The 14428-nt window shown below is 39.4% G+C and overlaps 1 protein-coding gene across 1 annotated transcript in view; it reads right to left on the bottom strand.

The window, feature by feature from the left end:
* LOC106925041 (integrin alpha-5-like) overlaps window positions 1-10564 on the bottom strand; it is a 49217-nt gene extending 38653 nt beyond the window's left edge. Inside the window, exons 1-2 of the mRNA XM_088005316.1 lie at window positions 10188-10564; window positions 522-646 (exon numbers count right to left, since the gene is read on the bottom strand). Of these exons, the coding sequence (XP_087861442.1) occupies window positions 522-646; window positions 10188-10390 (328 nt within the window). The 5' untranslated portion in view covers window positions 10391-10564. The remainder of the gene's footprint in view (window positions 1-521; window positions 647-10187) is intronic.
* Between the last annotated feature and the right edge of the window lie 3864 nt (window positions 10565-14428).

Raw genomic sequence — 14428 nt, 5'->3', positions numbered from 1 at the left:
CAACGATGTCACGTGATCAAAGGAGTGTAATCTGATTGGGTAAAAAGCTGTTTGGCTCCATCTATTGCTGACCGTTCTGGCAGGGTCACCAGAAGGTCATTACTTTTGCAGCAAATTTAAAAGAAAATCATATTCATAAAAGTTGAAAGTCAGATGAAGGGCTGACTTTCAACTTTAATTCAGTGGGTTGAGTAAAAATATGAGGAACTAAGGCACATTTCAAAGCAATTTCTTCAATTTAGCAGCTCAAAAGTAATTAGACAAATTAAATAACTAAAAATAAAGTGTTCATTTCTAACACCTGGTTGAAAATAACTGGTTGGCAATAAAGTCTTGAACCCATGGACATCACCAGATGCTGCACTTCTTCCTTTTGAATGTTGCGTTCTCCGTTCTTTCTGTCGCACCACAACGCATGCAGTCTGATGCCAACTCAAGATGTTTAACATTTGCTTTCCTACAAACATTTATCTGCAGAGAAGAAGTAATTGACCCATAGAGTCTGAATAAAACCGTGGTACCTTGCTGGTCAAAGTTGATAACACTGCAGTTGTTCTGGCTCCAGGAACAGCGGTACACAGCTCCTCCCTCGGTGACGTTCGGCTGGCTGGTGTTGGCTTTTGGAGCTCCAATAAGGACACTGATACTGGACAGCAGAAAAACAAAGAAAGTTTAACAAGCTGCTGGAAAAAACACAAAAGTGCATGAACATTAAGGCTGCACGATAGATACATCATGAATATATTGTTATTGAAGATCACTGAATTCAATATGCATATCACTAGGAACTGCCTGGACTGCAATAAAAGTTAGCTTGAATTACTGTGTGGCTGTAATATATTTGGTGACCCTTGTTGTTAGAAGCAGCATTAAGAAGATTTAGTCAAGATTTGGTCAAATCAATAAGCAAAGTTGTTTTATTGCCCAAACAGCAGATGTGATCCAAAACTTCATTATGATTAAAGTTTTTGTATTTTTATTTTACAGTGCCTAGAGGAATGTCTCTTATGTAAACAGTTACATGAATTCATAATTCAGCCAAGCTAGTGCTCATCATCAACCAGCCAATCAGAGACATCAGAGTTTTATTCAACTGTTGGAGCAACAAGCCCCGCCTACTGTGGAGCGGCATTTCAGGAAAATTATATTTTGTAATTTTATAGAAGAGCTATGGATTCAACACATTGGAAAAACTAAAAACAAGCCATCATCCTTCTTGTACTTCCTGTCATCTCCTATGTGGTTTTCATCAGTAGTAACATTCAGTTGTTGATCATGTGACTCATGTAATGCAAAAAAAACACCTCATCCTCAAGTACAAAAAGTTTTTATTGAAAATCATTCCACTAGACAAATGTGTTTTTGTAATTTTACTTTCACTTTATAGTTAATGGAAACGCAGCAACATAAAGTTAGCACTTGATAGACGTCAAGTTTGGGGTTTGTGTAAGTCAATGCTGTTGCAGGATGTGATTGGCTGGATCGTCTGACAATCCAGTGGATTGTTGGAACCAGTGGGGCCATACCCATCAGTCCCAACATTAGAGCACTGTGACATCTGTATAAGCTGTATTTTGGGTAATTGGGCAAAAAATTACCTAGCAGTCAACAATGATTCCATGGATTTACTTGTGATCCCATCATTTATGTCCATTTTGGCCACAGTAGGCATGTCCAGAACCATAACTGGCCTGGGTGAGTACAAAGGTTCATCCAAATCTGGCCTATGTTGGGGTGCTTAACCATTACCTTTAAGTCATTTACATTTACACTTACAGTACTGAGAAGTACAAAAAGGTGGCTTCAAATACAAACTACAACTAATGACATCAAGGTTTTGATTTTAGGTGCTTGTTAGTTTTTTTACAACTACTTTATGAGGTTTTAAGAGAGCAGTTTCCAGCTGTCACATCTGTGTTGGGGTAAATCTCTGCTGCTATTGCTGGGTTGTTACAGCTGGAATTTTAGCATATAGTTAAAAATTACTGTGCCTTAAACTGACTGTAAGAAAGAACTGAGACAAACAACTCCTTTCAAAAGAACATAAAAACTAGAAGCTGATTGGATGGAACATCTATCAAACTCAGATGAGGCGTCTCACATCTACAGATCTGATATGCAACATATGTCATGTTATGGCTGCCTGTAAAAGTCAAGTCAGGGTTATTTGTATTTCAGCAACAAGGCAGTTTAAAGTGCTTTACACAGTAAAAACATAATACAGTAACCAATTATGAAACAAGCAATAAACTTTGCATTTGGTCAAATGTCATCATCAAAATCATCAAGCAAATATACGTCAGATATGTTGATCAATGTTGCAGTTATTTGTTATGAATCAAAGCAACTCTGGACAGGTGGGTTTTTAGCCCTGATTTAAAGGAACTCAGTGTTTCAGCTGATTTTGTCATGAATTGTGTTAATTGAGGTAGTTCTGGTTCTGGCTCTGGATGCAGAGCAGAACCAGAACCAGAACCAGAAGACCTGAGAGGTCTGAGGGTTGATACAACAGCAGATCTTTAATGTATTAGGTTCTAATCCATTCAGTGATTTATAACCTAAAGTTTAAAGAGCTGTTATGACATTCATCTGTCATAACCTGGTATCTTAAAACTAGCATAAGATTTAGCTGCCTAAAAGAAAAAATCCCAAAACAGATCCTATAATTACCCTGCAATCCCACTGTTAGTATTATAAATGGTTTGAAGACAACAAGGAGGAGGTTCTGGAGTCTGGTCTAGTCAAAGCACAGACCTCAAAGTAATAGAGAACTTGTGGTAGGACTGACAAGTGATGTTCAGAGAGGATCTCATCGCAACCTGACAGACTGAACAGCTTAGCAGAAAGAATGGAGGAAAATGGCAGGTTCTATGTTACATATTTTATTTAATGTAAATCAGTTTTAACATTGACAGTAAAGGGGATTTTTTTATTACTTAGTCAAAAACGGCAAATTTTGTTGACAAAAATTGATGATTTGTGAAAGCAATAAAAAGAGTAAAATATCCAGAGCTGTTCATAATATGGACGCATTTAAGATGCTTTTACAGACCCAGATCTAGTCTTTGGCTTTTGAATTAAAAAGAGCTAGATATAATTTTTTTAACTAATGAATTATTTCAATAATATCTTCCATGATTTTTTTTTCTTTTTAAATACCCTACCAATTATTTTGTTCTTGCTGTGCACCAAGTTGGTGCAATTAGTTTCCTGTGAAGCTCTAGAAAATACAGCTGAGATTGACACTGACCAAAAACAGGACCAGAGTTAGTCTATTCAACGCCAGAGAGAAAGGAAAAAATTCACTTTCCTTTTTATATCATGTGTGTAAACATGTATTCAGTGGTGAATAACGGATACTGAATTGTCAGCATTTAAACAAGCAACAATAGAAGTGTTTCTTATGGTCATAATGGATCGTGTACTTGTCAGGCCAATGTACACATAAGATTTGCAGATGACAAACTTATTTCATGATGCAGTCATTACAGCTGAAACAGAGTCAAATTTCACCAGACGTAGCAGTCTGTCAGCTCTGTGGTGTTTCTGGACGATCCACAGGGAACAGCTCTGATGCACAGAGGTTAATGTGGACCAAACTATTTTAGTGGCGGGAAACATCACCAAATCCACTTCCTGAAAGACGGTTAAAAAAAATTGTTGGAATTATTGCTGGTTTACAGTTTTAAACACTGTAACACATATGTGGTCATGACAACATACAACATATTGTAAGAGTTGTTGAAGCTTTTTATTGGTTTTTCTTTTGCAACAATTTTTCAGTTAAAATTTTTCTTACTTTGAACTTTACCTCAACGTAGTAAGAGGAAACTTTGCTGTGTAATTAGCTTTGTTTCCATTGACCATATAATTGTGCAAAAAGGAATTACAAAATAAATTTGTTTAATGGAAAAACTGCAATTTCAAGAAAAGTCATGTTGTTCTATGAAAAGCTTTTCCACTAGAATCAGGTGGTTTTTCAGTCGTATAGAAATGTGTGTTTTTCACAAAAATGCAACGGAAACACTTTTATCACATCATAAGAATCATACGGTAGGCACTAGCATCCTTAGACATTAAGGATCATCTGGCTCCAAAAGAAGTCTAATTGCATTGTGAAGTTTACTTAGTCCAAAAGTGTTGAATCCATAACTCTTCTATAAAAAAAGCAAATACAATTTCCCCAAAGCACTGCTCCCAAGTAGGCGGGGTTTGTCACTCCATCACCTGAATAAAACACCGACGTCTCCTATGATTGGCTGGTAGATAATGAGCACTAGCACCATGACTGAACTGTTAGTATATTTCATGCAACAGTTGACATCCGTCGCTGCCATGATTTTAAAAAGAATGTTAATGTTTCTACACTAGAAGAACAACATACTGCACACATTTGTAGTGGAAATGCAGCTACTCTTATGCTAACTGTATGCTGGTATTTAACTGCCTTTTGACAGACAGTTAAAATGATGCATGAGATTGCAGATAAATGCTAGCTTTATGACCATCAGTGACAGTAGTAGAAATCCACCAGACTGTTTTCTCTGCCCATCCCCAGCATGTCTGGAGATCATAAGTGGAATATTTACATGGCAGGATAAGCTCATCTTGTAAAGTGCTCACTCTGTGGACACTGAGGCAGCCATGGCACAGGCCTCTGTTTCAAAACCCACTTGACTAAATCACCCTCACCTCCTGTGATCTCTGCACGTGTGGAGTCGTAACTTGCACCGCTGAGTCAATGAAAAGCGCTAGCAGTGAAAATTTAACAGCCAACGATAGGCTCCTTGACAATAAGCTGTGTATTAGAGGAATGATGGATGCCTCTGTTGGGACCTGAGAGCAGGATTCCTTTCCTTTAGCTCGTGTTCACCAGGAACATCTGCTCATGGGGAAGTGAGTCACAGGCAGGGTGAAGTCAAACATGTACCGTGCAATTTTCCCCTGAGTGGATTTCAAGACAACATATTGGCATACAATGTCAAAAAATATATATTATTAAAGGTTTTTAAGTCTCATATTCATCAGGAAACTATTTGTGATGCTCATTTCGATGAGGATGTCAGCCACTGAATACTGTGCAACATGACTTCTTTCAGGGTGTTTTCATGCCTGATAGTCTGGTAGACTCCATTACGGAACTTGGAACATTTGTTACATTTTCAGCTACTGCTGCTCTCTGACACAGAGCTGAGTCAAACCAAACCAAACCCTTTGGAAAACCTGCTTACCCCTTCTAGCCTGTGGGGGCACTGCACCAAAAATTGCTGAAGAAAACAACATAGGATCCTCTGAAAAAGACATGCAACTTCCTTCTTCATGAAACGCAAACAAAACGTGTGTGGTGTCAGATTTTAGCAGTCATGGGATTTCTTTTTTATCTTTGGAAAAAAAGAGCTGTTTTTCCCTCTCACTTTAGACTTACCTACACATTTGTTTTGATTGTATTTACCCAGAATGCCCAGGGCAATAGTACGCATCTTGTTTTGGTTGCGATCTCCGCTCCACTTTGCATTCACATAAGTATTCAGACCACACCAATGTTCACTTCAACCAAATTCAGAGTGAGGTTTGTGGATGGACCAGAGTTCACTTTTTTGGTCAGCATCAGAGTTTGATTGAGCGTTTGATTGAGATCAGAGTTGATGGGAAGATGAGTGGAGCTAAAGACAGAGTATTACTGGATGAAAACCAGCATGGCAGCAAAAGACTAAAGGCAGCAGGATAACAACCCTGTTGCTATCCTGGATTGTTTTTCCATCCAATCTGAACGAGGTGATATTTTTTGGCAACATTGCAGTATGTCACTCTCTGGATGGTGCAAAGCCAGTTGATAAACACTCTAAAACATCTGCCGCAATAACAGCAGGTGGTTATATAAAGTATTTTCAAATGGGGATTAAATATAAATGCATGTCATGCTTTTCAGTTTTTACGGATAAATAATGTTGAAAACCATGTATCGTTTTTATTTCCACTTCACAATCATGCAGAAAACAACTAAAATAAAGGGAAGGTTATCATATAGCAAAAAATGAAGTGATTACTTTAGCATCACTCCATTATTTTTACTGTATGGTTTTAATGCAGCCAAACAGCCAGAACTGTAGGAAAACCAAGGAGCAGAACAGTCCTTCACCGTTAGCAGAGGACATGCAGAAAGAGGACTAAAACAGATGTGTAATTATTTCCCACATGGCTTTGTATGGACACACTACCTTCCCACACATGTGCTGCATCTAACCTTACACTGAACAGTGAAAACAGAGCTAACCTGGAACCAACAAAGGCCGCTCTTTATAATGCTAAGTATGGATAAACAATCTAATAACTGTCAGAATGCATGGCAGCCAGGAAAAACAATGCTATCAGCAGAGACGTGCTCAGGAGAGCTTCACTTTCCCACAGACCAGCAGTCTGGATTCATGTTCCGCAACAATTGAAAGCTGTTAAAACATATGAAGCTGATTGAGGACAAAGCGTAGCATTGTTCAAAATAATAAGTGCTGCGAGGAAAAAAAACAGCTCCCTCAAAACAAATAGGTCTAAATCAAAATCTTAGTAATTAGCCCACATCATGCCTGCTAACAACCACGGGTTTAACAAAGCAAGCCAGAGAATCTTAACCAATTTCCAATAAGGAAAACATTAGCCCAACATGTTAGCCTGCTAGCCCCAGAGGATGATGGTGAGTAGAAACCTGATGGAGAGCAGGCAGGATTGACTGTAGGCTCACCTGCTAGATGGTGAAAGCTAAATTTCCTACTTCAGCAGCGTAGTATCTATTATATGTCACCTGTACAGTTACAGTCAAAAATTAACAAACTTTTGATTTTGATTACATGGCCCATCGTAACATAAAAAACTGGGGAGTTCATTTTTCAAAGTCATATTTTCACAATTTTTAAATGTCACAGCTTCAATCTAAATATTTAATTTGAGCAGACCAGCTATTTAGCTTCATACTAAATGTTTAGTTAGAAGGCTAAATATTTCTAGCCTCAAACTGAATATTTAGTTTGCCTAGCATTGGAGGGTTCCCGGTTCAATCCCCACTCTGTCTGCCTCTGTCATTGTGTCTTTGGACAAGACACCCACCAGCCTTGCCTGCTGGCAGCCTGTGGCTACTATCCAGTAGCTCATCATCATCAGTGTGTGAATGGCTGAATGACTGACTGTAGTGTGAAGTACTTTGGAGTCCTTTGGACTTGATAAAGCACTATAAAAGTACAGGCCATTTATCATTTACCACAGTTCAGGGTCAAATATTTAGCTAATATGTAAACTCACTTGCCAACAACCAGAAATGTTAAATAACTGTTAAACATATTTTTTGTCGTCTCACGTATATACAGCCAGTATTACAAACTTGACGATGGCTACAAGAAGTAACAGTTATCCAAATGCTAGTGGTGGTGTTTATGCAATATTGACCTTGGATAAAAGAAAATCCACAATAAATTCAACACCGGGAACCAGGTCTTTTTTTGTCTCATTAAATCCATCATGAAAATGAACGTCTTATAGCATCAAAAAAAAAGAGAGTATTAAATCCATGGCCAGAACGAGTGAATGGAATCTTATTGACCGCAACTGTGCAAAAAGATTTCAGGTGATGAACTGAGTCCTCTGGAGATTTACAGCAGCTGTGGAAAGTGAGCAACAAGAGTGGACAAGCCAATCAGCTTTTGGCTGTGGCCTCAAATCTAAAACCTTTGATAGCAGTCAGGTTGTTCTGATGGTTCTGTTAGTCTGGTTCTAGCTCGCGGTAGGCTTGTCTGGTTATTACAGCCTTGAATCTTAAGTTGTTCAGCTTTAGGTTAGCCAGTGAATACTGAAGTAAAGCCAACCAAACTGGTTCAGTGCCAAAGTAGTTTGAGTGTCTGTTTGGCATTAGATTTTTGTCTCCACCAGCTCTGGTACCGTAAGATTGGCACAACCTCAGCTCAGACTGAGGTTGTGCCTCAGTCTGAGGAAAGAACAGCCTGAGGAAAGAACAGGATCCATAATGATCTGAGGTCTGGATCATTAGCTGTGTTTCCGTAACAAATGTGCGCAGAACTTTGTCTATACTCCGCTCATATAAAAAAAATACAATTTCGCAATTGTGGTGTTTCCAATAAATAAGAAACACAATTAAAATCCCAATATCTCACTAAAATATACAACACGCCATGATCCTCCAGTTACTTCAATGTCATCTTCTTGTTGGTTTGTGCTAACAGAAACATCTGGTTGTTGATTATGCAGCTGGTGCAGTGTTTCCACTGGAGTTTTGCAAAATAAACTCATTTCAGTACAGTAAAAAAAAAAACATTCAGCCTAGTGCCAAAACTTTTTATTGAAAAACGAGATTTTTTTTTTTTAAATTGGCGTGTTTCCATAAAGCAAATGTATTTTTTAAATGTCAAACTGAGCAATTATGTTGTCAATGAAAAAGCAGCTATAGAGACCAACAGCCAATCAAAATGTTACAGGAGCTAGTAAAGACCCAAGTTTAGGACCAGACTTGTTTTAACACTGGAAACACTGGAGAAACTTTGGTCTGAAAAAGTGTCACAATCTGTTTAGATTACCCTACTTTATTAGTAGCATTTTTGTGTGTGTCTCAGTGATGGACTGACAAAGCTGTGTGCTGACTCCAAATCGGACCTCTGTAGGCCTGAAGATAATAACTTCAGGTTGGTTTCTGTTCAGCTGGAGAAAGTTATGGGACATCCACAAATTGATTTGTTCTAAGCATCTGTTCAGTGCTTGGATTGGTTCGGAGTCAGTGAATCCTGTCTATTCTGAAAATACACCGATTTTTCTGTGGAATGTAATTCCAAATTATCTGAATATTTTTTTTATTTTTTTTAGTGGAGCATATCTCAAGCATAAATGAAAGAAAATGCATCTTGTGAAACCAAAATGTCAATGCTACCAATTGGCTGGTGTTTGCAAAGCAGCCAATCCAGGACCACCTGGATTGGCTGCAATAAAGTGAATGTTAGCACCAACCTGAAGCTGTTCTCACTGAGCTTATTAATGCACATTAAGGTATAATTTGTGTTTTAACTGGTAGTTATTAGTGTTTTTTGAGGGGGTCTCTTAATTTACTTGTTATGGTCCCTTACCCCTGCAAACAGGGCAAGCACAGAAAAACCACTGCATATGGTCTAGTCAAATTTCAGCTGGGGTATTCCTACACTCATGACACTGTTTTAAAAAAACAGTTTACAAAACTGTTATTTAAGAAAACAAAACAGGAAGTTCTTTTTTTCAATTTTCCAAAGAAAATGTATAAAGCTCGTCTCATCTCGTGAACTAAATATTGTGCAACATTTTGTTACTTCAGCTGCAGTTATTCATCGATCAATCAATCAGATTTTATTTGTATAGCACATTTCAGCAGCAAGGCATTTCAAAGTGCTTTACATCATAACAAAGACAAAAACACAGTCATAGTGAGCTACAAACCAATCCTCATCTTGTAAATGGATTATTATTGTTTTATTTCTTATTTTTTGTTATGTGAAAGCAATCTGAAGCTATTGCTTCAGATTGGGTTAATAGATTTTCAGATTGGGTTAATAGATTTCACACCTCATTCATCCCCTTTAGGGAACTTGAGCCAAACCAGGTGATGGACCTTTCTGTGTGTAGAACAAGAAGAAGACTTTTGATCTCTGACTGCATCTCTCTCTCTCTCTCAGCAGTTCCTGAGCTGTCAAAAAAAGCCAAATGAAAAAGCCCCACTGTCCTCTTGGAGCCCTGTTCGGGGTAAGAGTCGTGTTTTTCTTTGCTGTGGGTTAACCCCCTCCTCTCTGAATCACACACAGACTCGTGCGTCTGGTTCCAATCAGACTCGCGCAGGAATTCCATCTGAGTGTGCACGTGTGTGGAAAAGATCAAAGTGCAAATGAAGTATGTGTGTTTTAGTAGAAATAGTTAAAAAAAAAAAAAAAAAAAACGAACCAACTCAAAATTAAATTTGAAATGTATTTTTACAATAATAACTTCCAGTATTCAGACGGGTTGGGGTCTTTGTGTCTGTGCTAGAACAGAAGACCGGATGTAAACGTAAACAAAAGATTCGAATTAGGAAGAAATTATGATTTCTAATTATCCTTCGTTGTTTGTTTGTTTTTTTATTCAGGTTGTACTAAAATACAGCCAGTTTTGGCGGAGTTGTGCTGTGACCTTACCTGGATGAGTTCCCGAAAAATTCCACGGAATATCCGAAATAACTCCCCCTCTTTCCCGTGAAAACGGAGCGTCCCTCCGCGTCCAGGTTAAAAGCGGCACAAAGCTGAAGCGCAGCCGCCACTACAGGTAGCAGCAGCGCGACGCGGCAGCGGCGGTCTCCCCGCGGCCGGTACGAAGGTGAGAGTCCAGGAAGGGCGCCCATCTCAGCTGCTGAGAGACTCTTCTTTCATGGAAGAGGCGCGGCGCAACACGCATCATCCGTCCTGGTTCCTTATCCCAGCCAACTTTGTGCTCTTAACCCGAAATCAGAACCCTGAACAACCCAACTTCTCAGCTCCAACAGGTCCGGTGTGGTGCTGCTCCAGATTGGATGGGGACATGTAAACACGCAGAGAGAGAGAGAGAGAGAGAGAGAAGAAAGGAGGGAGAGGTTGTATCTTCGGGGGTGGAGCTGTAAGTGTTCCCAGAGGCTGCCTGGTCCCTAGTTTACACATTACAGTAGAAAGGAGAGTTTGTTTCAACTTGTGTAAAAGAAATCATACAGCACATCCCATTATATTGCTTTTCAAAAGCATTCATAACTATTGCATACTATTAGTCAGGAAGCCTAGATTAATGCTTGGTAGATCCACCTTCAGCTGTGATTCCAGCTCTGAGTCTTCTGGGTTATTATGCCTGGACCTTAACACATCTGCAGACTGAATTTGTTAACAAGTGATAGCAAAACAACTCTGGCTCACTGAGACTGGATGAGTGTTTATGTAATGTCGGTAACCACTAATTTTAAAAACTTTGACACAGATTCCAACTTGATTATCCTTTAATGTGCATCATTTTCTGTCCCTGCAGATGAAAATCACCAACACAGCATGACATTATCACCACCATGTTTCACCATAGGGATAGTGTGTTCAGAGCCACACAGCGTCTAGCATGTTGGCCAAAAATTCTGGCATTCACGAACATTTTGGACTAATACATTCTCAAAATTAGGCTCTTCTGATATGTTAACAGAAATAGTGGAGACAGGAGACAAATTCAGCCATCTTGAGACAACAAGGTTCAGATATGTGGAGCCGTTCATCCATATGCAAGATATGGACAGAATAATGATTGACTGATTAAATGTCTCAAAACTTCACCTTACAGTTTTAGGGGCATTCCTACTATTGTACCATCATATTCACTGTAACACTTAACATTTAAATATGATCATGCAATGTGCCACCTTTTCTGTCTTTACATTAGAGTGTCAGCTGCCAGTGACACTATCTTATGAATTCACTATAGAGAAACATTCCATGGCAATGCAAACATCTTATATAGGTTTTTGGTTGTAGGGTGAGTGATCCAGTGAGGCAGGGTGAGGGGAGCGGCCCGAATCCGACGGCCAGCTGCTGGCTGGTTTGTGAATGCTCCCACACATTTGTTTATTTTGCCATGATTCCCCAGTACCTCTATGTCCAGCCTTGGGCTGAATAAAACCTCTTTGTTATATGTAACTTGGTCTGGTCTCCTTATGTTGTGTGTCCTGTATGGACCGTAACACCAAGGACACAACGACAGAGACAAACGGAGTGGTGGGTTCACTGAGAGTGAGAGCCGAGCAGCAATAGGATAAAAAGTGGGTTGTCTGCTCTTTTGATTCACTATAAAGAATCAGTTTTTTGAACCAATTCTTTTGAGCATGATCCATCACTAAAACAACTTATTAGTGTTCAAGATGCTGTTTGATTGATTCCAAAATAAATCAACAGTTTTGTGGAACTAGCTTAGTATTTTGAATATGATTGCACTGAAATGGATTATAATTGTACTGATGGAGCATCTCAGCAGATGCACTATGATACACTGACTGTTCTCTATTCTCTCTCATAAGGACAAACGATCACTCTAAAAGTTCTGATTGTAAGTGCTTCGAGTGTTCTCTGACATTAGTGTCACAATAAGGAGGGAACGCAGAGAGAACTGACCTCTGTCCAAGTCTTCGTTTGTCTCCACCCGGAGTTCACTGAACTGTGAGCAAACCCTCAGCAGACAAGTAACTGTGAAAGCTTGAAGTGTTCTGTGAGTTCACCTTCAGTCAGAAAATTATGTTTTTCCCCAACAAAGCTAGCATGTCAAGACAATTCAACGATTAAAGTGAGAAATCCCACGAACTGATCACATCTATTCTCGACTTCGTCTCTCAGCACTTTGCCAGAGCTAAGCTTCTCTCTGTAGCAGCAGACAGGCAGTTATGCAGTGTGTGATTATTTATAGGTGTATTCGTGCGTGTGTGTGTGTGTGTGTGTGTGTCTATGCTTGCGTGCGTGTGTGCGTGTGTGTGCGTGTGTATGTGTGTGCATGCATGCGTGTGTGTGTGTGTATGTGTGCGTGTGTGTGTGTGTGTGTGTGTGTGTGTGTGTGTGTGTGTGTGTGTGTGTGTGTGTGTGTGTGTGTGTGTGTATGAGCCTCTGATTTGAATAACATTAAGCCATGCTGTTTAGCAGGCCAAAGGCAACACCACTTGGAGACGGAGAGTGTTCACTCTGTAAAAACACGACTCTTAACGGCACATTAAACTGCTCCCTGTAGCTCTAGCTGATAGAAAGAAGAATGATATAAATTATGGCTTATGTGTTTGGTAGCTATTCCAACTGGCAGTTCATATCATCATGAGCTTGAGTTGCGTATGTAACCAGGACAGACTGTGTTGTACGCCACACTGTACAACCAAGTATTATGTTTTGTTAGTACGACTTGTCCCCATCAGTCAAAACCCTAACTTTCATCTCCATAATCTATTCCCAATTAAAGTAATGCAGCACTGTGCAGCACAGTGGCACCTTTTTACCTCACAACAGAGCAAGTAATGAGTCCCATTGGAGCTCTACTGGCATAAAGTATGAACTACCTGTTGACACAACATGATCATCTGTTCTACAAGTCCTTGGAAATGAGTTCACATACTGTGAACTTTGTATTCTACAATGCTACAACCACTGGCCTGGTAAAAACCACCTGCTGTTGCTTTGTACAGAGAGTCTGAACCTTGAGAAGTGATTCCTTGTTGGAGTTGTAGACTCTCTTGAAGTTACGTTCTAAAACAGCATGCCAAGGCTTGGACTTCTCACAGAGCACATAAATTCTTATAAAAATGTAAAGACTATATAGAAAATTCATAATCACTATGATGCTTGACCTTCCACCTAACAGGCAGGCAGGGTAAGTAGAGCACTGATCACAGAAGCAGCCACAAGTCACTATAAATACAACAAAATGTGTTTATAGAATCATTGATTCATATGCAACCCTAGCTTTTTTCTTTCCACTTCTCAAATATATTTAATCTTTTGTTAGTCTATCACCAAACACCCAAATAAAACAGATTCACACTTTAACCTATCAACATCTTTAAAAAAAAAAAAAAAAAAAGTGCTAGTGGGGAGGTCAGCATTTTTCATGCCGGGCCTTGGCCCCCTAATCCCCCCTTTGGGGAGTGCCACCTGCAATTAAACACTTTAATTATGTAAACTAGATGAATTGTAAACTAGATGAATGGTGTCTGAATAGTTTTATTTGGAGATTTTTAAAAACATGAAGGAACTTGGGGAGAGGTCCTCTTTACCCTACGAAATATTTGTTTTTCTGTGGTATCTACTATTTGGTTAACTTCTGAACCGTCCCTTCCTGTGGTGTGGCTCTGCATCCTGAAATATGTCAAATTACGGTGGCCAATTGTCAGCGGAGTGCTGTAAAATCCCAGCTGTGCTTTTAAAATAACTTATCAGATGCAAACACATGCCCTGCTCTAAATCGACTGTTGCTTTTCCGAACCAGGAAATGTGCATCAAGCTCAAATGAGACATTTGTTTTTACCATTTTTTGATAACAGAAAACAAACTGGAACAAACTCAGCAGCAGAGGTTATAAAGATGGATGCTATCCTGCATTTCAGAAAGATGACTTTGTAATGATTAATCCCAGTCAGCCGGAGTAAGCTAATAAACAAGTGTACCAACTTGAAACATGGAGACAGGAAGTTATATTCCCATCTGATGTATGGACCCTGTGGACTGCACTGGATCTTTTCAGCTAATTTTCAAAGACGAAACGAGGAGAGGAAATGAGCATCGGGTGATCTTAACAGATTTGGCACCAGCCTGTGGAAAACCAGTACGTTTCTGGCTGAGGACGGCTGTGAAACTGCAGAAAAGCTTAATGGCTGCTTTTCCAGTTACATTAGCTAGCTAATTGG

The sequence above is a fragment of the Poecilia mexicana genome, unplaced genomic scaffold (assembly GCF_051168715.1).
Source record: "Poecilia mexicana isolate PSO_F unplaced genomic scaffold, ASM5116871v1 scaffold_5, whole genome shotgun sequence".
Lineage (NCBI taxonomy): Eukaryota > Metazoa > Chordata > Actinopteri > Cyprinodontiformes > Poeciliidae > Poecilia > Poecilia mexicana.
The sequence above is the reverse complement of the archived record's forward strand: the minus strand, read 5'-3'. Positions and strand labels throughout refer to the sequence as shown.